At 40.3% G+C, this 25,294-nt stretch overlaps 1 protein-coding gene across 1 annotated transcript; it reads right to left on the reverse strand.

Annotated features, from left to right (window-relative positions):
- Positions 1–3,184: 3,184 nt before the first annotated feature.
- si:ch211-136a13.1 (HHIP-like protein 1) lies at positions 3,185–21,046 on the reverse strand. The gene is made up of 14 exons (XM_044031422.1): positions 20,121–21,046; positions 13,951–14,215; positions 13,487–13,766; positions 13,268–13,393; positions 12,813–12,956; positions 11,061–11,173; positions 10,337–10,477; positions 9,855–9,929; positions 9,220–9,346; positions 8,929–9,074; positions 8,124–8,205; positions 7,836–7,918; positions 7,388–7,732; positions 3,185–5,804 (listed from the first exon to the last, which is right to left on the reverse strand). Exons 1-14 carry the CDS (start codon positions 20,430–20,432, stop codon positions 5,029–5,031), a joined length of 3,015 nt encoding a protein of 1,004 aa, XP_043887357.1. The 5' UTR covers positions 20,433–21,046; the 3' UTR covers positions 3,185–5,028.
- Between the last annotated feature and the right edge of the window lie 4,248 nt (positions 21,047–25,294).

The following is a 25,294-nucleotide window of genomic DNA, read 5'->3' on the forward strand; positions in this document are numbered from 1 at the left end:
CATTTTTCATACAGTATAAAACAAAAACTAAAAAAATAAGTCGCTATGTTTTCATCGATCAAAAAGAGGAGACAAGATAACCGTGACAAATATTCACCCCTGCTTGTTGAAGTCACCTTTCAAGTAGATATCGTCAATATGCAGCCACCAGTATTACCCTGGACCTATGCTACTGTCTTTAATATGTACTACACCTTGTATATAGTATGTATATGTACTTAAATGCTAAAGTCATTATCATAAGGAGTGTTTCTTGCAGCTACAAGATTTCTGGCAAAATGAAACCATGCCCTGTAACAAATATACACTCCAAAAAAGTTGTTGCTGTAGCTATGCATTTTACCAGATACATGATTACAGCAACTAAGTCTTTTTCCAGAAATAAACAACAAAAATTAACTGTTACTTTTAACTGTTTCAGTTAAAAGTAGACACGTCGATATGGCCATTTATGTGTCTTTCACCATCAAAACATTCATGTTTTTCTGTGCATTTTTAAACCATAACGTATTGTAATCATGAGAACAGTAAATACATAGATACACATGTATATGTAGAATATAACGATATATGGGGCCAGACTGCAGAGTTGTAGCTACGGTAGCCCTGTTGTCTTACAGCATGAAGATCCAGGTTCGCGACCTGGTTCTACGTCCTGTGTAACTTATGCTAAGTTTATGATCTATTCTAGGCCATGTTCATTCAAATAATCCCACATTCAGTATGCATAAATGCACTGTACATGTTGGATGAAGTACAGAGAATCAGAAGTGACAGTGGTTGATCCTACTAAATACTTTATAGATGTGGCAACTGGGGTCCAGCAGTTGTTGTCATGTAAGTGTGCACACGTGTGTATGAGCGTGCGTGTGTACGTTTTTGTGTACCAAATGCTTTTTAAGCCACAAGCTATTTAATTGCTTGTTGTCTCCATTAGGTTTGGTTTGACTTGCTTCAAGGTCTTTTTTAGTCTCATATAATAATAGCTTACATACATATTATAATTTAGTTTCATTAGATATCAGATTAATGTAAGTGTTTATTGTATTATATTATATTTTTTGCCACACATAATGTAGAATGCAGAACAACTTTGGCTACAAATTCACTAGTATTCACTTTTTATTTGTCCAAATCGATGCAACATGAATTCTGACTGAGAAGTTGATGATCCCCTTACACACACAAGCTCACATAGTAATTTTTATCTTTATCATGCCAGCTGTGTAAAATGCATGTGCACATCTGGATTTCAGTGTTAACTTATTCCCCCACATCGATGCATACACTGTATACGCATGTTTTTTTGTATAAATGTGGGCAAACAGCAGAAGAGACAATGTTGTGTACATATTTAATTAACTACACAGCTTTGGCTCACCCTTGTGTTGACATTAGAGACTGCAGGATGATACATCGTGGATCATTGCTCACAGTGTATCATCTGTGCCAGTGAATGCTTAGTATTTGTCTCATTTTAAAGTGTGCAGTCATTCTGGCCTCTTTTTTCTTTTCTTTTCTTTTTTTTGTAACTGGGTAAAATATTGGTCAAAAAGACCTAATCACAGACTTGTACGTTATTCCCTCAAATCCCTGTTGAAATCAGCCTGACTCTGACATACGGTAATCTTTACAAATGCTGGTCACTGCATTTTCAGGTTCTGGATGGAGAAATGTGCACAACCAACGCTGCTCAGATGAGAGAGTGTTTCTGTGTGCAGCTCATTTTGCATCTGAATCTCATTCCCTGGGCCGTATGGCTTCAGTCAGCTTATGCCATGAAATAAAAACAAAAGTTTTTTGGGTTTTTTTCTGGAGGGTTTTAGTTAAAACAGTAGAGAACATTATGAACAGCTGTGATCGGCTCACTAAAGCATTTTTTTTCTAGATCTTATCAGTGTTTGGATGGTAGTCTCTTCAGTGACTGACTGAAGAAAAAAATCAAAAACATAACATTTTAAATACATGAATCAGCATCAGGCTAAATCTTCAATATGTGCAGTATACAATGTCAATTTACAGTGCAATCCTGGTTTACACTGTAAATATTAAGCTTGTATTATGGTCACTTAAAGTATATTCTCTTTAGTCTATTAGATTTTTATCAACTTAATCATCTATATCTTCCCATATTTTACATTCATAGATGTGGAAATGCTCATGTTTATTATTTATTACCTTTACCTTTACTGTGTTTGTTGCTGTGACACAGTAAATGTCCCCATACTGGGACTAATGAAGGATTATCTGATCTTATCTCATGATTGTATATGTAAATACATTTTTTTCTAATTTATAATAACATATTTCAGACATTAATGTACACATCTGTGAAGTGATGACTTGATTGTGGCTCTGATCAGTGTTGCTCAGTTTGTTCATTAGTCCATAGATTTCAGTGACAGGTGTGGCTGAAATCCGGTACATGACTGCCTCCCTCTGGTCGACAAGTAGAAGAAAAGTGATGGCCTTGTTTGTCCGTCTGTCTCTGAGTTTTAAAAAAATGTAGATCACTATTTCTTAGCTCTTGTATAACACTCACACTGACACCCAGTCACTCACTCCTTGCTATTGCAGTCAGATCCCAACCTCACTATCCTGTGATGCATACACAAAAATGGAAAACAAAACAGAAACAGAAACAAAATGTGGTGCTCACACATAAGTTATATCAAGTCATGTTATGTCAATAGGTTTCATTTGGTCTACACTTACTATACACATGTATAAATCCAAAACTAAAAAGGAAAAGAAACCAGAACTTTATTATTTGGAACCATCACTTTCACATCTCATCATCTTTTACATTATGGTGCCAAATGACATCACTGCAGGGCAAAAGTGACCATCCACAAAGATCAAGTTAAGATCATGAGTTTCAGGATCATATTATTATTATTGTAAAGTCACGTCAGATGCCTGTAAAGTATCTTTTATAGTCGATGCCATGCCGTGGACATGTGATTCCTGACTTGAATGTGAATGACGGCAGAGCAGCTTGATCTCCTCACCCACAAAAATACATAGCACAATGTCGTTGAATATTTTAAATGCCTGTATGGTATCTTCTCCCAAACAGCTTAATTACCCCTTTTACTAATTCTCTGCATAGCCACATGTGTAACTTGTGGAACACAAGCAATCACTGGTGAGTGTAAAAGAGTAAAAGAAGAGTACAAAATCATCACTTTGCAGTTAACTTTATTCATATCATAGACACTCTGTGCTGTTAAATCCCTTTATATAAAACTGGACATGTTGTTTGCTGAATTTTTTTTTTAAATTACATTCAAAATATTATCAGAAAACAAAATAGACCTGCTGAAATTATGCAATAAAAACTATTGACAAACTGTTCACAAGTAAATATGTAAACAGAAATGATGGATTATTAAGGGTCTGTCCAAAGCCAGCTAATTGTATTTTGACAAGTTTGTGGTCAGTTAACATTTTCACATTACCCACATCTGGTTTCCTCCCACAGTCCAAAAACATGCAGAGGTTGATTGGACATTCTAAAGTGTCAGTAGGTGTGAGTATGACAGTGAATTTGTTGTCTCTGTGTTGGTCTTGCAATGGCCAGGTGATACCCTGCCTTTCGCCCTATGTCTGCTGGGATTGGCACCAGTGACCCTGCGACCCTCAAGTGGAAGATAAAGCGGTAGACAATGAATGAATGAATGAATGAATGAATGAATGAACAAGAGACACTGACTATACTTTGCTCCCTAATCACACAGGTAATACTGTTATTTCTAGGGAATGCAATTTCACTATCTTATTCCCATGAAATTATTGACAGGACTATAGTGAAATGTGGAGCAGTTTACACTTTAGCACAATGGATTAACATTGTTGTAAAATTGGATGGTTGCACTTGTGTGAATATGCAAAGTACGCATTTCTGTGCAAGTCGTTTCTCTGATTGCTGCAATTCCATTGAAAAGACTTGATTTGGCATAAGTTGTTGCTGTTGTTGAGTTTAAAATGACTCTGCCTGCAATTTGGAGCCAGTGGTCTGGGTCTGGTAACAACTGAGTTTAAGGACACATTCACACCAGCATAGTCTGGGGGACTCGGTTCGACTGGGTGGTGGGTGGGGGGATGCCGAAAAATTTCACACCTTCGTTTGGTTCACTTTCACACTGCACTTTTGTAAGCAGCAGCACTGGCCAGGAAGAAAAAAAGCATGAGGAAGAAGAAAACCTCATCAATTGGCCAGGACTGAAAATGGAAATCCATGCCCTTCAGTTGGCATGTTAACCACAAGAACAAACAATGGAGCGACACCAAATGTATGCAGTCTTGAGGTTTCTGTTTTTAGTTTGACATTCAAACCTAATTGGTTTTTCACAAGACGTTGCCCAGTATGAGCAACAGACAAGGCAGCGGACTATTTGATTCACTTCCTGTCTTTGGTTCGCTGGATAGTCCGTTTACATTTCCCTTCGCTTGCAAGCGAACAGAGACCCACGTTTTCAGGCTTGTTTGGTCCGCACCAGAGTTCGGATGAGCTTTCACACCCGCCCAAACGAAGCGGAGTATCTGAGGAAACAAACTCTGGTCCGTTTAAAGCAGACCAAATAACTCTGGTGTGAAAGTTCCCTAAGATGAGTTTCCTTGACTTCGTCACTGGGTTAACATTAGTTCATACAGTTTGTTACAGTTTAGAGAATGTTCAATGATCAAATTAACATCACATCAGGCCAAGAGAAGACTTGGGGAGGATATATACCTTCTGCACTGTCCTTTACTTTGTTCAAAGTGAATAGCAAGACTTATAAGATAACATAAAGGCGGACATTTCAGCATTTAGCAGTTGGAAACAATATACAGCAAAGGCAAATAACAAAATACAGTTCATGGAAATGCTGGCAAATTCTGTTGAACATTCATGTTTTATCATGTGCAGTTTTTTATGGCGTTCCCCTTCCTACTGCAGTCACTTATTATGTGTGACAGTACCATACATAACCCCACAGTGTCCCCCTTACCTCCCTGTGGTTTCCTACTTTTCACCTTGCTGCGCTAACCGCAGATCACTCCCACATCTTCTCCATGTGAGCAGTTATGTTTCCCAACTTTGGATCTCTTGCACTCCAACAGCGATCGCTCCCCGCCCTCACACTCCACGTCGTCCAGCATGATCCTGACACTGCTGTCTGCCTCCCCCAGCGCGGCCCGCTTCATCACCGCCAATGCTGTGGTGAAGCCGAGCTGTCGACACACGACGGTGCCTGCCTTGCTGGTGAAAAGGTCATCACACACTGTCCCCCACTCTCCGCGGATAAAGATCTCCACTCTACCTCGATCTGATAAGCCGCCAGTGCTCACCAGTCGCACTGAGCCAGCCCTCAGCTTTCTACCTCCCCGTCCTCTTACGTAAACATGACCTCTACCTCTTCCTCTGGGCCTCTTATATACCTGGTTGCCCTCACCAGTAGTTCCCAGCTTCTGTCTGAGCCACAGCTTCTCCCCTCCTTGTGCTTTAGACATGGTGGTGTTTACTGGTGTTCTCTGGGGCTTGTAGGAGGTCGTGGTGGGTTTGAGGTTCCAGTGTGGTGGACGAGGTGTGGCCCACGATGCAGGACGCTCAGGGTAACGTGTAGATCCCAGAGCCACCTGGGTTTGTTTGGAGGATGGTGTGGATGGAGAAGGACGAACCTGCAGTGAGGTTAATGGTTGGGAGGTGGTACTAAGTGAATACTGAAGGGGTCTCCCGTGTCTCCTTGTTGGACTTGTGATGATGATTGGGGTTTGAGCAATCTTAGAGGAGACTGCAGTCATGACGGTTGTGCGATAACCTGAGGAAGACACAGAATCACCCTCTTTATTTAAAAAAAATATAGTTTAACAATACGTTAAAGGAATACACAACTATATGATAGATATGGTGTAGATGGTTAACACAAAGACTGGCAACGAGAATAAGCTTTGCTCTGTCCAAACTTTCCGCTTAGCATCTCCCCGTTATGCTAAGCGAAGCTTATTGGCTGCCAGCTGACAACATGTATACAGGACAAACAATGGTATTGTCCTTTCTTAGCAAGAAAGTACAAAACTACACCTCTTAAAATAGTTCTGAGGCCATTGGAAAAATAATATCTCTATGAATGTAGGGAGGAGAGATGTAAACACAGACACACAAAGACGATTGTCCAAACTGAGGCTGATGCAGAACCATTTATTCAGAATAAATAAGGCCAATGTACCTGATTTAACTTAACGTATAGTGCAAATATTTGACACAATGATAAGCACCGTTTACCCTGCTATAGCCTCTTGTACCAGCCAAAGAAGAACACAAGCCGGAAATTAAATTTTGGGAAGAAGGCCACGTCAGCTAATTCCACTGTACCTGAGTTTGATATATTACCGTGCAAATGGGTCATCACCATTATCATTATTAATGACTAACATATCCAATAGTTAAGTTACCAATTAACATTAAAGTCTTCGACATTAAAAAAAAAGAAAATTGTGTTTTTGGTGAAAACCTCCAGTGAGATGATGCAAAGTGCAAAGTCTGATACGTTAAAGAGCAAACTTTTATGACATAATTACCTGTTTGAGAGAATATACATGTATGTATCACTGGTAAAATACATTTAAATTAAAGAAATGAATAGATAACTCAATCATAATTTAAAACAATGATTTTGAATTCAGTCATTTTGCGAGATTGCAAACCAGTTTACACGACTGTGCAAAACAACTGACAGAATAATTTTAAATAAATACATTAATTATTTACCAATGAACCCCACTTGCTTTTTTTGTCATTTATATATTTATAAAAACGACTTCAGAGCTAGTTAGTCCATGTTCATGTTCTCTAGCAATCAGAACATGTTGACAGATTTCATCATGCTACAATGCACTACAGTAAAGGTCAATTCTACCCTGCAGCATGACGTATAGATTAAATAATTGGAGCAAAAGTGTCCTCCAGCAGTATTTACATGGTTTTCTTTTCATATATTTGCATCATAAGGCAGACTACAATGGAAAATTGTAGCCACTATATTGGAGCAGGAATGTAAATAGTTTACTAATTATACTCTACTATTATTCTGATTATTCTACAAGTGGCGTGATTTCATCCGTTGAAAAATATTTCATTTGAAAATGCTGAAATGCTAATGTAGCAATTATTGTGCGAAAACGTAAAATAGAATTGGAGCGAAGAAGAGGAAACCTGGTTTAAAGCGAGTGGCTTCTCCCCGAGGCGAGATCTGCTCTGGTTGACTGGTGGGTTTAACATTATGTCTAACAGTGGACTTAGTGGTTGGGTACATAGTGGACCTAGTAGCTGTGTTACCATTTAAGTTAGTAGTAACGTGATGAGTGGAGCTGGTTTGGGAAACAGGCGCACCAGTAGTCCTACCAGTGGGTGTGGTTGTGGCGGGAGTTGTTTCCATGGCCAGCTGGACAGTGGTGGGTAATGTTGTTGGTTTAATTGTCGCGGCGGCTGTTTTTATTGTTGCTTTTATGGTTGACGCTGTTGGGGATGTTGCCTTTGTCGTTGTTTTTCTTGTTGTCTGCAATGTTGGTTTTCTTGTCGCTGTCGTTGGTGGTGGTGGCGGCAGCTGTGTTTTTGTCTTTCTTGTTGGCATTGGCGGCTTTATTATTATTATGGGTTTTCTTGGTGATTTCTTTGTTGTTGTTGTTGTTCTCCTTGTGGTCGTCGTGGGAACAGGTGTCGTGGTGGGTTTCTTGTTGATGACAAACTCTGCAAACCCCAGAAAAAGATATATTCTATATTTATACTCCTAAACCACAAGGCATACTTTTGTTAGCCTTCAACACTAAAGTTATTTAAATGAATAATTTACCTTCTTTGGGGTGGAAGTGAATCAGTTTTCCCTTTACATTAACATGTGTCGGTTTGATGCTGCATTTTCCTGGTGGAGCTCGCCTGTGTGGTCAACAGAGAACAAAGTTAACAACCTATTACATATTTGTTATTGTAAGTGATGACCCCTGCTCCTGCACCCAGCTTGTGTGTGTTACACTGGTGTGTAAAAAGGATGGGTTAAATGCAGAGGTCAAATTAACTATCACTAATTGGTGTGTGTGCAAAACACGATACATAAATACAAAAGCCTTTAATAGTTAGCTACCTGGATGGGTCAATAATTTTGTAGATAACTCCTGCCCTGGCTGTGGCACTCGGGGCTCCCGTGGCTAAGAAATACAGTTCACCTAGAAAGATGGACAGAGGAAATAAAAGGGGGCGATAGTGGGACAGGAAAACAATAATTTTGGCAATAGAGAGGAGAAAGTGTGGAAGAGCGAGATGTTTGCAATGAGTACGGAGAAGTAAAAGAGCAAGAGAAGAGAAGGAGAAGAAGACAAGATACAAAATGTAAAAATGAGAGCTAGTGTCTTACAGCAAGGGGTTTTGGACTTGGCTTTAACTTTTCAACTTAAATCATTTACAAAGCCCTTCAAATGGGGGGAAGAATTACTCTAAGGTCAGCAGCATGTGAGCAACACACTAAGTCAGCAGCTTACTCACTTTAATCAAAACCAGATTCTACGTCAAACAGGCTTCTTTTCTGGGAACAATAAGAATCCTCAGAAACTGAGTCAATTTAGTAAATTAAGACCTTCAAGTCTCTGACACGTATTCACTTGTTCATTATTTATAATAATACGTAATTATATATAATAATTATACGTTGCCTTGAAGCAAAGTAGTTCGATGAATCACTATGAGCAAGTTAATGCTAACAACAGTAAAACTTGCACTGCAGGGAGGGTCATTATAATCACCACGCTTCAAAATGCATCCACACCATTTAAAGTCATTCCATGGTAATGAAGGTTTACTGGCACATTTCTTCTCTCTTTTTTAAATGAAATGCATGCCTCTTAATTATATATTTGTTTTAATATTCGGCAGCTTGACACACACAGTATTACCTGCCTCATCCTCCGCAAAAGAGATGATGTATTTGTAATAACTGTTGATGAGTTTGGGGAATCTGCAGGTCTGGTCGGCGCCCATGCAGATCTCATTGTACTGCCACTCTCCTGTGGTGACATTCTCTTTTAAAGACATCAGTCGCCTAAACGGAAACACAAACACGTAGACCCGCATCAGCACAAGGAGAACCCCAGAAATGCATGCATGTGACTCGCGTTATTGAACGTGTGTTTCCCCAGCTATGGTTCTCACACGTTCAAATGATTGAATAAGACGGAAACACTCACCCACTCATGAAATCCCCAAAGATATAGAGTCCATTGAGGTTGGGCATCTGACACCCCCTGTAGATGTATCCTCCTGTCACTGATTTGCCCAGCTTGTGGGGGTAGGCAAAGATCGGCAAGACATCATCTACACAGACATAACAAGAGCTCAGTGTTATAGTTGTTATAATGTACACCTGAGTTAGAAAAGAGCAACTTTCCTGTGATAAACAGTCTAAAGATGTACTCCAGTCTGAGTAAAAAGCAGCTCATGGAGAGGTATAATGTGTCGTTTCAGTGCAGACCATCTCGTAAAACACTTAAAAAACTAATCAAGGTGACATAAAATGTGGATTCTGTAGACCCGTCATTTGCTGAAGAGGGAGATTTATGTGCATATGTTGTCAATAACACTTGCATGACATTTTTCCACCGGTTACTCAGAGTCCAGTTGCCTCTACCTAATCCCCTGAAGATACAATGACCTGGATGACGGAGAGAGCCTTGCACAGACACAGATCCTTCTCAGATTTGATCCTGTTGCTCATTAAAAGAAGCTGTGGCTCACATCTTTAATCTATTACACAGAGTTTACAGTAGGAGTATCAGATTCAGTTTTGGACTCTTAAAATCAGGGACTCAGAGGTTCAACTCACCCAGAGATGAGTTTTGACAGAGTTTGCGATCGTAGCAGCTGAAGCCCTCCTTGGCTCTCCATCCATAGTTCCCTCCTGTAAACGTGTGGTAACTCAGTTAGTAAAGTACTCGTGGAAAAAGAGGCTTTCAGATAATGCAGTAAATGTAGTGCAACTGTCCCTTCAGGCCCGCCGAACTATTGTTTGACTGAGAGAAGAAACGTGTAATTTCGTGTTTATTTCATGCACTTTTTTGAGCTCAACACAACCCGAGCCCATTCGCCGTAATTGTTAGGGAGCGGACCGAGATTAAACTGACGTCTGATTCACTGTCTGACTGTGTGGTCTCTGAGAGAGCAGTCATCTTTGATGTGGAGCTGTGAGTAGATAATGATAGCCATTTCCTGTTACTGAGTGAGTGAACATCAACACGTGATGATGAAGATGTAATCTTCCCTCCTCCTCCCTAACAAAACGCTGCTTGAAAACTAAAATCCAGGTACCTTTAACAATGAGATCCACCTCTTCGTATTTGTTCTGGCCCACATCACCACAGAACATCCTGCCTCTGCCTCGCCCTGTAGCGGTGTCCCCGCGGTCGATAGAGCAACGCCACATGTTGCGCACTCCATATGCATAAATCTCTGCAAAGAAAAAAAAAATTACACGTTCACACAAATAGCATACCTCCCTTGCAATGACTGAATGAATCATTTTAGGAGCTGTTTGCAGAAACACACACCATCCTGGGGTGAATAGTGATTTTGCATCCATCACATCCTGAAGACGTGTTGTTTGACTCTTTCAAAATGGCCGTGTAGTGAGACATTCATTTTCTATACCAGGGATCTGCAACCTCTAGTATCAGAAGAGCCATTTTTGACCCCTCTCCCACCCAAATGTAATTCATTTGACCCATACATTGAAGATAACATCATGTATAGAGTTTTATATATAAATATAACTAGTACAGTTTGTTGTATTTGTGAAATTTAAGGACTACAAGAAAGAAAATGGTTGACACAAAAAAAAAACACTGTAGGCATATGTAGGCCTATTTTAAAATAAAACACAGATCCATGTAGACCTATTTGTGTCCTTCCATTATTTGTGGAAAATTGATAGTGGAATAGTTAACGAAATATTAAAACACATTATTTGAGCATTTAAGACTAAAAGTAAGTCTAGATTCTTTGAGGTTTGTTTTTTTTACCTGTTTTTTTTTACCTGGTTTTGCGTCTTTCTCCCCCAGGAACGGGTTGTCTGATGGGATGCTGTACGGAGCACCATCATCATTGTTGTCGACATCAATGCGCAGCGCCTTTCCAAGGTGTGTTGACCTATACATCACAAGGTGTAGGTGAGAGAAAGTGAAGGATTCAGTTGTTTTTTTATAAGGCATTAGAAAAAAAATAGGCCTTGACCTGAAACGTTGATTTATTTCCCTTATTTATTCTTTGTTTGTCAACCTGGTCCTGATCATTCCTCCAATAGAAAAAAATGATAATATTTCCTTTCAATTCAATGTCCCTTCTTGGGTCACTGTCCACTCTTACCTGTAGTTTTCTCAGGTTTGTCTGCCTGAGTTAAAGCTCTGTTTTTCTCATTTTATTCCCCTCTTAATATTTTTTTCTCAGCATTTTCCAGTCTTGAGTTATCCTCCCCCATCATTTACCTGTCTTCTCCCTGTGTCTTGAATGCTATCTCTTTATACCCGTTTCCACTCTTTCCACTCTTTCCACTCTTTCCACTCTTTCCACTCCTGCACTCCAACTCTTCCCTCCGCTACACATACCAGTGTGTGGCAGTCTGTGTAGTGCAATGTGTAGTGTCAATATTAGACTTGGCAGGTTAAATCCTCTGTCACTCCCAGAATAGCTAATACAGCGTGTCAACAAGAAACTAAACAGCTCAAATATAACTGTCTGGGGGAAAAAATAAATAAATAAATAAATAAATAATGCTTTTCTCTCAGAATTTTAAAAAACAAGAAATATTGAATAATTTTTTTCCATGACTGTAATATCTTTTAATAATTGGTGTCTCAGTACTGTATGTGAGCAGTCAAATGTTGGCAGTAATTAACATTTAAGCCACAGTGTGTAAACATGGCCTTCAGACACGGCTACCCGATGTCTTGAATGAAATGAAATAATGTGATGAAAAGGTTACGTGGTTTGAGAGGGAACTCGTGTTTACAAACCCAGGAAAGAAAAGAAAAGAAGATCTCCTGCAGGCCCTTTAATAAAATATTTCCCAAACTATACATCACTCTTGGCATAAATAAATGATATCCTGCCACCTCTCTCTCTCTCTGACTTGTCAGCTGCATTACATCAGCATCGTTGCTGATGTAATATAGTGCTAGACAAGTCTTTTCTGTTGGTTTCAGCAATAACACAACAACTACAAACGTTGCTGTGACACTGATTGTGCAGTATTGTGTGATCCCCCAGTGATTAAGTGAAAGTTTTGCCACCCTTTATGAAGTTAAGATGTGCATTGTAGGAAATAGAAACTTTGTTTGACACTGATCCTGCAGTAATCATCGGTGGTGTCAATGTTAAACACTCCTTATTTCAAAATAGACATGCAACTCAGGTCTTCTAACTTAGCTCTAGAATACATTTTGTCCACACACTTAATTTGATATCTACTCTTGAAGAAATAACTGGAAGCGGTAGATGGGCGGTCCTCTAAACAACTGTGATTTGTTGTTCCACATTTAAAGCTCTGTATAAATCCAATTCTTTATTTAACTGAAATTGACTTGAATTCATTCATTCTTGGCTGTTTTTACTGTCTGACATCTGTTCACGCAGACAACATCTCATTTTAAAAGGGTTTTTAAAAGGCAGCTTGGAAGCTTGAAAAGAAGTGCAAATGTTTAGAATGAATTACCCATTAATCCTTTCCTGGCCATGTGAAGTGCATTTTATTTTAGATTGGCTTATTTGTCATTTGTCAGTAAATATTTACTTATTCTGCGAGTTGCCAAACTTTCCAAAGGGGTCCCCGGCTCGACCGCCATCGCCGATGAAGATGTACAGATAGCCGTCATGGCCAAACAGAAGCTGTCCTCCGTTATGATTGGATGCTGGCTCTACCACCTCAAGGATGGTTCTGTGGCAAGAAAGAAGGATGAAAATACTCGCGTCATATATAACAATAATATAACGTCATAATTGACACCTGTTGCTGCCTGAAAAGTCATGGTTGACATTTAGGACACTTCAAATTGGTTGAGATTCTGTCGCAGCAGGACCTCAGGAATATTTTAGCTTCATTTTTGTGCAGTGGGAGGAATTGTATTCTGTTATATACAGTCTATTTTACATATACATAAGCTCCAACAGGTTCCGATATATGCAGTTCAAACAGAGTATTGTGTGTCTGTCTCTTTGTTTCCAGTAGTACGTATGTGAACTTCTCACCTCTCAGAGGAGTGGTCCAGTTGGTTTTCATCGTGAGCTGACAGCGTGAACTCACTGATCCGTATCCGCTCCTCCTTCTTGACAGACACGGAGTAGTACACATAGGCTTTTCTGACTGTTGTGAACCTGAGCAGACAACAGGTAAAAGGTTTCAGAAGCTGTGTGCAAAGAGTCACATTTTGAGTATAACCAACCAAAACTAGTTGAACTAGCATGAACCTTGGATGCAGGGCTAAGCAGAGGAACCCTCGCTCGTCTCCGTTCCACGGTGACGTGAGGACGGCCCGCGTGAGGTTCAGGAAAGGCCGATCGATCCTGGAGCCGTTAGCCAAATACACCCACACATATCCCAGCTGCTCTGCCACAAAGAAGCGGTGAGTTCCGTCATCTGCATGGATCATGGCCACAGGGTTGCGGAGGCCGTTGGCAACCTCTTGTAAACACAACTCCAGACAGCCTTTGGGACTCTCACGTACCGAGCCAAGGTTAGCATTTAGCTCTGGGAAAGAAAGCAGTAAGATTTGTTGATCGTCATGAGCACACTACGTCAGAGAATGAGTTGAGTCCATGTCAACGTCTTTCAAGGTCTGTGCTTAATGTCTCTTTTTGAGCGGTCACATTTAATGCTTACTATTACTTCAGGTCTTGTGTGTATCGGTGTTAGTTGGTGCTGAACTCTATACCTGTGTTAGTCAGCACATTTGGATAGCAGTACTGTTTGTCCTTCAGCTCCAGATAGTCGCAGAACCTCCCGCGATCTTCTTCTAACGTCGCAGTCAGGTTGGCAAACTGATGCGGGCTCTCCCTGTTCTCCAAGAGGAGACTGAGTGTGTATCGACACTGATGCCAGTAGTCGGTGCAATAGTCACCACACAGTCCAGGCATCATCCGTATTGGTGTGTTGGCATCCTCGGCATCGTACAAGTGGGCAGCGTACGGAGAACATTCCTGCGAGGGAAAAGGTACGAAGAAGTCACAAAAGCGGCAGTTTTTGATTAAACGTCTATCTAGTGTCTATGTATATTTCCGGCAGTGGTGGAGTTTAAGTTTCCACACTTATTAACCTTCTGTTACAGTGATTTATATCTCAGAGGTAGTGTTAAGGGCATCAGATAAGACGATAATTTGTGTACTTATTTTGCCACAGCTCCGCACTCTAGCTGGTCAGGCCTGGCTTATGTACGGCATGTCTGAGTGCCGCATGGTATAAATGGATCCCAGGAAGTCCACTCCGTTATTAAGTCACAACCACACATTGTCCACACCCAGAAGAGTGAGCAGCAGGCAAACGGAGGCACGGCAACCAAAGCATCGTGTGGTCGACTGGTGTTTTTTCACTTAGCACCAGATCAGGTCATCAGCAGAAAGCAGCGCCCAGAGCACATACGTCACAACTTCACTGCTTTACTCGTACAGTATATTGTTGACAGAGAACAAATGTGAAAAAAAACGGACATAATCTCAACGGACGCCATATTTGAGAGTAGGTCGAGTGCTGTGCAAGGGTAGCACATGCTCAAGCTGCCTTTGGAGCATACTGGTGGTAAGGGTCAGAATTTATTGTAGTTTGTTGAAGACAATTTCAAAGAATGTTTGGGTTTTCATCAACAAAAAATAACTGGAGGCCAAACATTTATATTATTTGTGACATGAAAACTTCAACAGATTCTTTTTTGGGGCCTTGAAAGCCCACTGTGTTGTTGAATCTTGTTTCACAAGGACACAAAGTTTGAGCTGTACCGTGTCACAGGGTAGAACTTCACCACAGGAGTTGTTCAAAGTGTGATCACTGCAGTTGTTTAAAGCTTGAAACTCTGTCTGTTGTTTTGGATTAATTACATTAATATTGATTTGATGTACAGCACTTTGTTTCAACTGTTGTTGTTTTTGAAGTGCTTTATAAATAAAGTTGGATTGGAAAGTTGGATAGGGCTGAAACAGTAACTCGATTCATCGATTTATTATCAATTTATCAATCGATTAATCAACGAAATTGTCAACTGTTTTGATGATCAATTAATTGGTTTGAGTTTCTTTTTAAAGAAATGAAATGTGAATATGGTCTGCAGGTCTTTCACGCCGTATAACAAAGAAATCATTAAAACTGAATCATTGGTTTGTGGACAAAACAAGGCATTTGAGAACATTATTATTTCCAGGTGTGAAAGAGATGTTGTCTGACATTTTATGGACCAAACGATTACTCAATTAATTGAGAAAATAATCGTGAGATCAGTGAATTTTCAAAAAACATGGTTAGTTGCAGCACATTTCACACTTCAATGCCTGTTAATGCAAATATCTGATCAGCCGATCACATCACAGCAACATCATTGCATTTAGACTCTCTGAAACTCAGTATTAGAATGAGGGAGACGATTGATTTTGGCATGGCATCATTGTTGTGCCAGATGTGAAAGTTTTTCATCAAGCTTCTGATCTACTGGGATTTTTCTCTACACAACCATCTCTAGGTTTTACAGAGAATGCTTCTGAAAAAGACAACAAATATCCAGTGACCGGCATTTATCTGAGTGCATATGCCTTGCTGATGCCAGAGATCAAATAACCACTAGTTACAACTAAGGTCCGCAGAAGACCATCTCTTACAGCACTTCAGCTCCAGACTCCTGGCAATGATCATCTTTAAGCTGAATTACTCCCATCTTCTTAGAACCAGACCTGGTGTTCAATATAAACAGCCATAACTTAGGATAAGACACAAACTAGGCACCTTTCAAGGTTCCCTCCCTACATAACAAGGCACCAGGCACCTTGACCTGAGACACTATCTCAAGGCTTACTAACTATCAGACGTGGCACGCTGCTCGCCAGAATCTGCGATGACGTCTCAGTTCTCCTCAGATCTGAGCTGTCGACTTAACTCATCGCTGATTCCAGAGGTTCCATCATAGGTCATCTCACCTGCTAATCAAAAACCGCACATTCCTTAAATTCCCTCTTAAATTTAAAAACAGAGATGACGCACATACTCTTCTATTCAGCGTGAGTAAGACTTTTGAGGATGCCGTTGTCTCTGCTGTCCATAATATGAAAAGTCAATTAATTTAAAGATCCTTGTAGCTACAATACTTGAATGAAAACTTAATTGCTCTTCATGTTTCAAATCCAGTGACAGTTGTCTACATTCATGTGTACATGAAACCGGAGCCATTAATATCTATTTTGGCTGTAGTTGGTATCAGCTTTTCAAAATGTAAACAAATACAGACCGAAATATCAAAACAAGTATAATGATAAGAGTGATAAAGTCCTTTTCTAAGTCCATTTCATTTGTTCTATTGATAGTGTTTACCATCAGTGTAGACAGGGGCTCAGAGTTTTAGAGGACCAACATTAGCCCTCTAACTATGAGACATGTCATCTCCTTTATTTGAGCAACCATTTTTGTTTGGGCCCCATGAACAATTGACAAACTCAAGTTATTTTAAACAAAAAGAGTCAAGAATGCCATTGTGATTTTTGGCTTTGCGTAAATAAATTCTAACATTACTGGATCAATGTAGAGCCAGGGGAGCTAACTGTGGACAGGACATGAAAGTGCATTGTTGGGCCGAGATCAGAGGCGTCCTGTGAAACAGCTTCAGCTCTGCAGGGCAAAACAAAGGCTGTGTTGAGTCTGAGCTGCTGGAACTGTTGTCGAAAAAAAAAAGGTTTGGAGCTAATTAAAGCAGATGAAAGTGGACTCAACTTCTGAACACATTTATCTTCTTTATTATTCGGATTGACATTGTTGTTGACGAAGATGTTCCAAAAGGTTTATAGGTTAACAAAGGAAATGCTATGGACATTTGAACAATTAAATGCCATTGACCATTATAAATACAGGTTCTTGCTTGACCCACCGATGCTGGAAACCCAGGCCAGCTGCCCCCTAGAAGCGCGGCCACGTCAAACTACTGTAATTTGTTGTTTATGGTGTCCGGGTTAAGAACAGAATGAGAAACTTGAGAAGGAATAAAATAAAAGTTTTTTTTACCATCTTTATTACAGGCATCTATCATACTGACTGGTCCACATGGCTGTGTTTTATTACTGCGGAGACAGAGAGAGGAGACTCGTGGCAAATGTGAGTGACCTTAAACTTTAACTGGACCTCAAATGAAAGAGAGATTGAGACAGAGCGCAGTCAAAAACAAAAGACAAAGAAGAGAAACTTGCCACAACCGTTCTATAAATCATAGCGAGGGTACGATGCTGTATCTGAATGCATGGCTTGAGTAGGGTTGGATGCGTCTCTGTATTTGGCGTTTGTTGTCTGCATCTTTCTGCTGTCTTTACTACCCGCATCAAGCAAAACAATCCATTTAACGTTTCTCTAAATGCCTTTAAGGGACCTTATGTGTTTTACTGATGCATTAAATTGACAGCCACTTAAAAGTCTTCTCCCGTCTTTGTGATATTAATTGTAATTTCTTTTGGTTCTCGCTTTTGTTGTTGTACAGTTTACTCTTTCTCTGTCCAGCTCTTGGACGAACTTTACATATCCTGTACCCCAGGCCACGGGAGGAAATTGTTGTTTGTTTGGTCAGTTAAGCTAAGAGATTACTACAGTCTCCCGCCGTTTCCACATGCACACACACATTTCTCGCTCTCTTTCTCTTTGGCCTGTGTCACTGATATGAGGAAGCTCCAGCGGTGCTTCTGAAACAGAGGGGCCTCAGTGTGGTGGATTTATCCAAGATGAGTTTCCTGACATAGGAGAACCTTGACCACTTTCAGGGCCTCTTTCACATCCATCTATTGCCCTGGGAGCAACCATCAAAAAACAAAAAAACAGCAACATATTTTAGAGTTATGGCCCACTTTGTTTTACTAACCTCTTTGGGCTGAATGGAAAAGGTTCAGGACTGAAACACATTTGTTTACCTTTAAGGTAAATTTCAGGATAATGGTGCTAATTTCAGAAATGAATAAACTGTATGGCAAGTGGTTTCTTCTGTTTATCCAGAAGAGTTTGTGAGCTAAAATAGCTCAGGATGTCAAAAAGAAGCTTTACTTACTTCATTGTCCTGAGCGCAGTCAAACTAGACTGACCACTGCGAGTCGTATGTGGGCTGCAGTGCTGTCATTATGCTCAAGACGCAGCCTGCTCCCCGCTCAGAGAGAACCGCAGGAGGATATAATTACCACAATGAGACAAACCGATATTTTTGGAGTAAGAGGATTTGTCACTGTCTTTACTGTATGAAGTTTTTGACTGCCAGAATTGCACAGCCAGTTTCGTGTTGACATCAAAGATGTGAGCTGCAGAGTCAGCGGCTAATTCGGTGCTGCGCTCAGTGAGTCAGCTTGGCTTAGTTTAGCAAGCTCAGATAAGACATTTTAAATTTAGTGATTTTGAAAATAGTCAAAAGAGTCAGTGTTCCACAACATTTACTAAGATTACAATCTCGACCCAAATTTGGAACAGGACTTTACTTTTTGTGAGCCCACTTTTTGCCTGCTTTCAATGAGATTTAGTTTTCCCATCCACAACTAATGGTAATACAGAGTTCAGCTAACATGCTCAAAGTATTCCAACCATTACACCTTTTAAGTTTGTGGTATTAACAGTACCAGAGAAGTGTTGCTGTTTTCCCAATGCCCTGCATATTCATGATGATCTGTGTCTATGTGTGTGAGACACTATATGGACAATTTGGCCACACCTGTTAAGTACTGAATTCAGGAGCTTGGGCTCAGCCCCTTATCTCCACAATCTTAGCACTTCACACACCAAGACTGTTTAAGGAAGGCCATTTTCTATTTGACGAGTTTGGTGTGGAAGAACTTGACTGATCTGCACCTGAGCCCTGACCTCAACCCCATCAAGCACCTTTGGGATGAATTGGAACAAAGATTGTGAGTCAGGCCTTCATCAGTCCAACATCAGTGCCTGATTTCATAAATGCTCTACAGAATGAATGGGCACAAATTCCCATAGAGGAATTCCCATGTGGAAGCTGTTACCCCAGAAAAACTTCATATAGAAGTCCTGCATGTGCATTTGAATACGTCATTACAGGCCCTGTTGTGTAATGGTCAGGCGTCCTGTCCATATATTTTTTTTGAGTAGAAACATTGCACATGTTTTTTTGCCAGACACCGGTAAATCCCCTTCTCTCTTATTGTTAAGCATGCTAATCAGTCTAAGTGACTTCACAGCTTTCGTTTACGTTCACCTCAGACATCGCTCGCCCCAAACCTGGACAACACACGCCACAATGCAAAGTGGTTCACAAAGCCTTAGTGCATGGCTAAAATAGTTTCCTGTGACTTGAGTTGTAATGTTCCAGTGAAATGATACATTTTTGTTCTGATACCAAACCAGGGTTGAGATGTTCCATTGCACTGCCTTATTTGGATTATTTCAGTTCACACAGACTATTACCAGCGAACTCTGAGGTTTTCTCGTTCCGTTACAGATGTCCACTTCTCCATTAAACGTAATCCATCAACCACATGTTTCATTAGTCACTGTACTTGTGTGGGCATTTTGACCCACTGACATACAAATGGCATCGCCATCACCCATCAACAACAATCCAGCAGGAATATATGCCGCTAAATTGATATAAACTATCCACTGCACTCATCTGGAAGACATCTTGGTGTGATGCATGAACAGGTGTCAGTGCTGTGTCTGCGGACATCAGATTCACACCTTTCATAAGAGATGTCCATTATCTGTGAGTGCAAAGTCACAATAAATCATTGTGTGTTGTATTTTTTTAGTTTAGCTAGGTGTCAGGTGCATACATACATAATGAACTACTGAGGAGTCACACAGTCAAATGCAAAAGCAACACGTGTATGCCCCCAAACATCAAACACAGTGATTATCTCTTACCTGGCAGAGAAGGCTGCGTATGTATTTGCCGCAGGTGACGTAACCTGAATGGTCAAAGTTCTCCATGATGCTGTAAAACTTCAACAACAGCTCCCCATCCTTCTCCAAATCACAGCATCCAAACTTGGAGTACTCTTTACACAAGGCCAATGGCTGCCGGGGCTCAAACGGGGGTTTGAAGTCCAAACACTGTGGGTGACAGCTCCCCCACCAGGCCTGACGGAGCAATAGTAGCACAGACAGAAGTAGGTAGGGGAGGGAGGTGTGCTGTAGGATGCACTGGGGGGCAAGATTACAGATCTGTGGGGTCATAGTGCAAAGAGGCTGTCTTTCAGTTCAGGTAAGTGTGGATCTGATGCAGTGATGTGTTCAGTCTAAGCAGCTTGTATGGGTTAGTTTAGAGCAATGTGCAAGACACATCTCCACCTGTGTCCATCGAGCAAAGATCTGAAACTTAAGGTGTGTTGCCTGGTCCAGGTTCCTGTGGTTTCAGGCAGCCATGCGTGCAGACGTGTGCATCAACTCAGAATCACACCTGACCTGCAACTGAAAAGGATATGAAGTTTCAAATGTCCCAGAAGCGGAAGATGAATCATCCATCACATGATACTTCTCTGGATGCAAATCAGTCCTCAAAAACGCGCAGTCACATTTCTGAGAGCGTAATCCAGCCTTTTGAAAAGATGCAGCTCACAGAGCCATTTGGAAAGTGAAAGTGCTTCAGCTGGAGCCTCTGCAAAATATTTACTTCCAGTTTGGAGAGTTGTTTGCTCTGTACATGTGCTCACTTGCTGCAGCGGATATAAGCCATGCACGAGACAGACAGAAAACAGAGAGAGAGAAAGAGAGGTTCTTTCATTCAGACACAGAGCCACGCTGCAGCCCGAGATTAGATCCCTCCCTCCTCGCTTCTTTCCTCCTCCTCTCTTCTTTTTCCCCTGCTCTTTCACTCGCCTACAAAGACACATGCATTCCTTCCCATAGCATGTGGTCTATATTGCCCTGAAGTTGCAACTTCCCCCCCCCCATCCTCCCACCTCCCGCTGTCACCCCCCTCCAGCATTCCCAGACCTCCTTTCAGTCTTTGCCAATTCCAGACAGGCCCTCTCTCACTAAAGTGTGTGTGTGTGTGTGTGTGTGTGTGTGTGTGTGCATGTGTGTGTGCGTGAATGTGAATGTGTGTCTGTGTGGTCAGATGAGTCAGGAAGAACGTGTGCTGGAGGAAGAGCCCAATGGATTCTCCAGGAACAATTCCAAGTGTTATGTTAAAGAGCAGAGTCAGCCTGCATTTCATCACATTGCTTCAAGTTGTAGTAGCGGATAATCTTTCTCTTGCACTGCATGTGCACAAATACAGAGTCATCGTTTTTCTTTCTTTATTGGGCTGCATTTTTAATAGTCTAATTATCTGAATTAACGTTTTTACTACACAGCGGATCACATGTGTGAGGGGTAATACAGAGTTCAGTTAACGTGCTCAAAGTATGTGTCTTAAATATATAGAAGAGCTTCAATAAGTGCTAACCTGTTGTTTTTCAGAACACACAGATTCAGATACAGATTTTTATTTTATAGACCAAACAAGCGATCAACGAACCGAGCAAATCATCAACATGTTAACATTAAGTCCAGGACTTCATAGCTTTGTAGCATCAGGGAACCACAAATAATAATAACACTAAAACCAAATACCTGGTGAATATATTATAATAGAGTATTTCCAAATCAGTTACTAAATGTGTGCACGTGTCTGTGTGTGTGTGTGTGTGGACTGACTGCTTCCATCTGGGTCTCATTATTGTCAGCCCACCTTTCACATCAGAGAGCAACTGCCATCTGGCTGGCTGTCACACACTGTATCACTCTGCGCTCACCAACAGCAACATAATATTCAGCCAGATCAACAGGCACGTCGTCATTTTATATAACCTCATCACAGGTCGTATAGCCGCTCTGACGCACAGCAAACACTGTCTATAATCCAAAAATCCCTTATTTTCTATATTCCTGTATTCATTTAATAAAGGTTTAGCCATCTCATAGACACATGCAGGTAAACAACTACATTACACAAATCCACATTCAGTCTTCCAGTGAGAAACAGATGTGTACAATGTTCTGAAGCCATGAGGAGGTCAGATGTGGGAAGACATGATGAGACCTGTGCAGAGTCAGACAGTATTTATGCTTAGCCCATAAAAAGTACAGATTGTCTTTATGGCTGAGTCTGAGTCATTCTTTACTGGAAAAGACAAACACACACGCATTCTCACACTCACCAAGTCGACCGTGCTATATCAAGGCAACCAGGCACACAGACCGATCTCACACTGTTTCTGAAAACTTTGTTTTATTCACTCCTTGTTTTATACTGTAAGTGAACAGAGGACACACTTTACCCTTCTTCTCCCGGGTTAGTCAGACAATGTTAAGGCACTTTTTATGCAAAGAAATGTAACTCAAAGTGTTTTACACGATAAAACAAAACCTTACTTTGTTAATTGAAGTAGTTTTTTTACTTACAAATCTGATGCCTGTGTTCCTAATGTAAGGCTGATGTGTAGGTTTCACTGATTTTCCTCTGTTTAAGTGACAATGACCTGCTGAGGTAAAGTAAATTCACAGTTTGCCAAGACTGAGAGAGCCATTTGGTTTACATCATTGTTCTCCGTTTCTCCTCTGACACCATATATAGACATCAGCTCGACTGCTTCAGCTGTTTAATGAATAACATTATGGTGCGCGTGTCAGGAGAAAGACGTCCCATCCAGTGTCATTATAAAGAACCTTTGAAAACGACAAGGTAATGCAAACTTCATTAAATAAATGTTCATAATGTTTTGACACATTGATTTTCCTAAAGTAGAAACTCTTCTGTTCCTTTACTGGTGTTGTTTTTTTTATCAATATCTTAATTCTGGGAAAGACTCCTTGGAGACTTGCTGTTTATCTCACAGATTAGTGTGTGCGGTCAGGCTGCCCAGGGTTAAAGGAGTCACATATCAGAACAGTTTGGTTCTTGGAAAAGTTTCCTTTTTTTCTTTCATTGTCTGTGTTTACCATTAGTGAATCTGTTCCTCCTTTTGTTTGCTGGCCTGGCCTTCATACTACATTAAGTGTTCCCTCTCCCAGCCTCAATTGGGAGAGGGATTTTTGTTTTATTCTCCTCCAGCAGCAAACAAGATTTGTTTTATTTTGTGTTTTAAACTTTGTGAACTGTGATTACAGGCCCATAATTGGTCAGCATTTTGCCAAGAGATAGTTTTAGTGTTATTTCATTAGCATCAGCCAGCGGGACACATTTCTTCTTGTTGTCCTTCCTGAGAAGTGATGATGATAATTGTCATTAATGCTATTCATTTTTCCTCTCTTTGTAAATCTGATGTTTTGTTTGTAATTTGACACATACTGCACGTCTCTCCGTCCTGGGAGAGGGATCCCTCCTCTGTGGTTTCTCCCATTTCAAGGGTTTTTGTGGAGCTGTTCCTCACTCGATGTGAGGGTCTAATGATAGGATGTCACTGGTTGTACAGACTGTTGCCCTTCGAGGCCAATTGTGTTTGTGATATTGAGCTATATATAGATAAAATTGTGGGCACTTCTTTGTCTTTACAGGCAACATGATGCTAACCCTTGCCTTTGTCTGTTGTGATATGAAAGATATCACTTCTTATGTGCAGCATGTGAATGTCTAAACACCACTATACTGAGAAGCAGCTGATAACAACGCTTAATCAGCTGTGTGTGAATTCATTTAACTTGAAAGCAACAGAGATTTGAATGTTTCCCACTGCAGTTTTAACTAAATTTATATGACTAACAATGTGGTTAGATGTTCTGAAGAAAGAAAGAAAGAAAGAAAGAAAGAAAGAAAGAAAGAAAGAGAATCTCTAGAACAGCTTTTGTCTCCTATGACTCATTCTTGTTCAAATAATTAAATCCATCAGTCTATTTCCTGGAGTAATTAGAGCTGGAGTGAAGTGATTGCTTCATTAAAATAACATCCAAAAGAAATTTGAAAAGTACAAACCACTTAAGACAATAAAATAAACATTTAATGGTGATGTCAGTGTTATTATTCTACAATCTATACAATGTAATGTTCATATCGTAGTTGTTTTTTAACAGAAACAGTTGGGCTGATGTAAGAAGTGCATTCACTGCTCTAACAAAGACTGTACTCACTGCTCGTAATGTTGAAGGTGACAAACAAACGACAGTCTTTCACTCTGATTCATTTAATTAGCTTATATCGTAGAGGATTCATTGTACTGCAAGAGTCATACAGTAGAAAGGTCTAACACATCTCCCTTAAGGGTAAATAATAATGAACATACAGTAAGCCAATGAGAGAGAGAAAACCCATCAGAGTGAAAGCCCAGTCCATACATTGACCCACGCCGTAATATACAAACAGAATTCTGATTTAAGTTAACATAAAAAAAAAGAAAAATTATCTTCAATCAAAACATTGAAAAATAAGTCTATCAAAAGTTGAAATCATCTACTGTATAGCACATCTACAACTGTGTGTGTGTGTTTGTGTGGCTTCATGGTCTGCTGCCTCACATGCATGAAAGCACGGATTGTGTTGAGATAACTGATGAAGAGATGGCAGACAAAGAACGGAAGACACATTACATAAATGTAAATAATGTAAACGATCTTTAAAGGCTTTCAGTTAAAAAAAAAGATCAAACTGTCCAACAAACCCACACTGCAGTTGCTTGAGTGGAGAAGAGTTTGCTGGATCATTTGGCTTCCTATACTGCCCTCTTGGGTTCATATCAAGTGTGGAAAATGTTCACTCACATGACTTACCACTACTGCATGGAAGCCAAGATCATTTCTTTGTTCAGATAAATGCAACGTGTAGCTTTTGCACGTCAAAATATTATATGTATACTGTATATAAATGTTACTATACCGAATTTTAAACTCAAGGCAAAGACACTTACTTTTACTAATTTACACCAAAACTTTGAAAGCGAATGTCTCTACACAGCGTTATTCTCACCGTTATGTTGTTAAGTAGCTGGGATTTCTGTGTTGGTATTTACTGTAGAGTCTGCAGATGGAGAGGCGGACACTTCCACAGGATTTTGGAGTGAGATGAAGGGGTTTGGAAGAAACCCATGAGAAAACTGTCTTATGTTGGTTGCTAGTGTCGGTGC

The sequence above is a fragment of the Solea senegalensis genome, linkage group LG8 (assembly GCF_019176455.1).
Source record: "Solea senegalensis isolate Sse05_10M linkage group LG8, IFAPA_SoseM_1, whole genome shotgun sequence".
Taxonomy (NCBI): Eukaryota; Metazoa; Chordata; class Actinopteri; order Pleuronectiformes; family Soleidae; genus Solea; species Solea senegalensis.

Bases quoted from the DNA above. Each gene is read 5' to 3' on its own strand.
- si:ch211-136a13.1 (XM_044031422.1), bottom strand. From the start codon at position 20,432: ATGACCCCACAGATCTGTAATCTTGCCCCCCAGTGCATCCTACAGCAC. The intron at 8,206-8,928 runs GTAATACTGTGT...CCATCTTTCTAG, and splicing joins TTTTGCGGAGGATGAGGCAG to GTGAACTGTATTTCTTAGCC. The intron at 7,919-8,123 runs GTAGCTAACTAT...TTGACCACACAG, and splicing joins AAAATTATTGACCCATCCAG to GCGAGCTCCACCAGGAAAAT.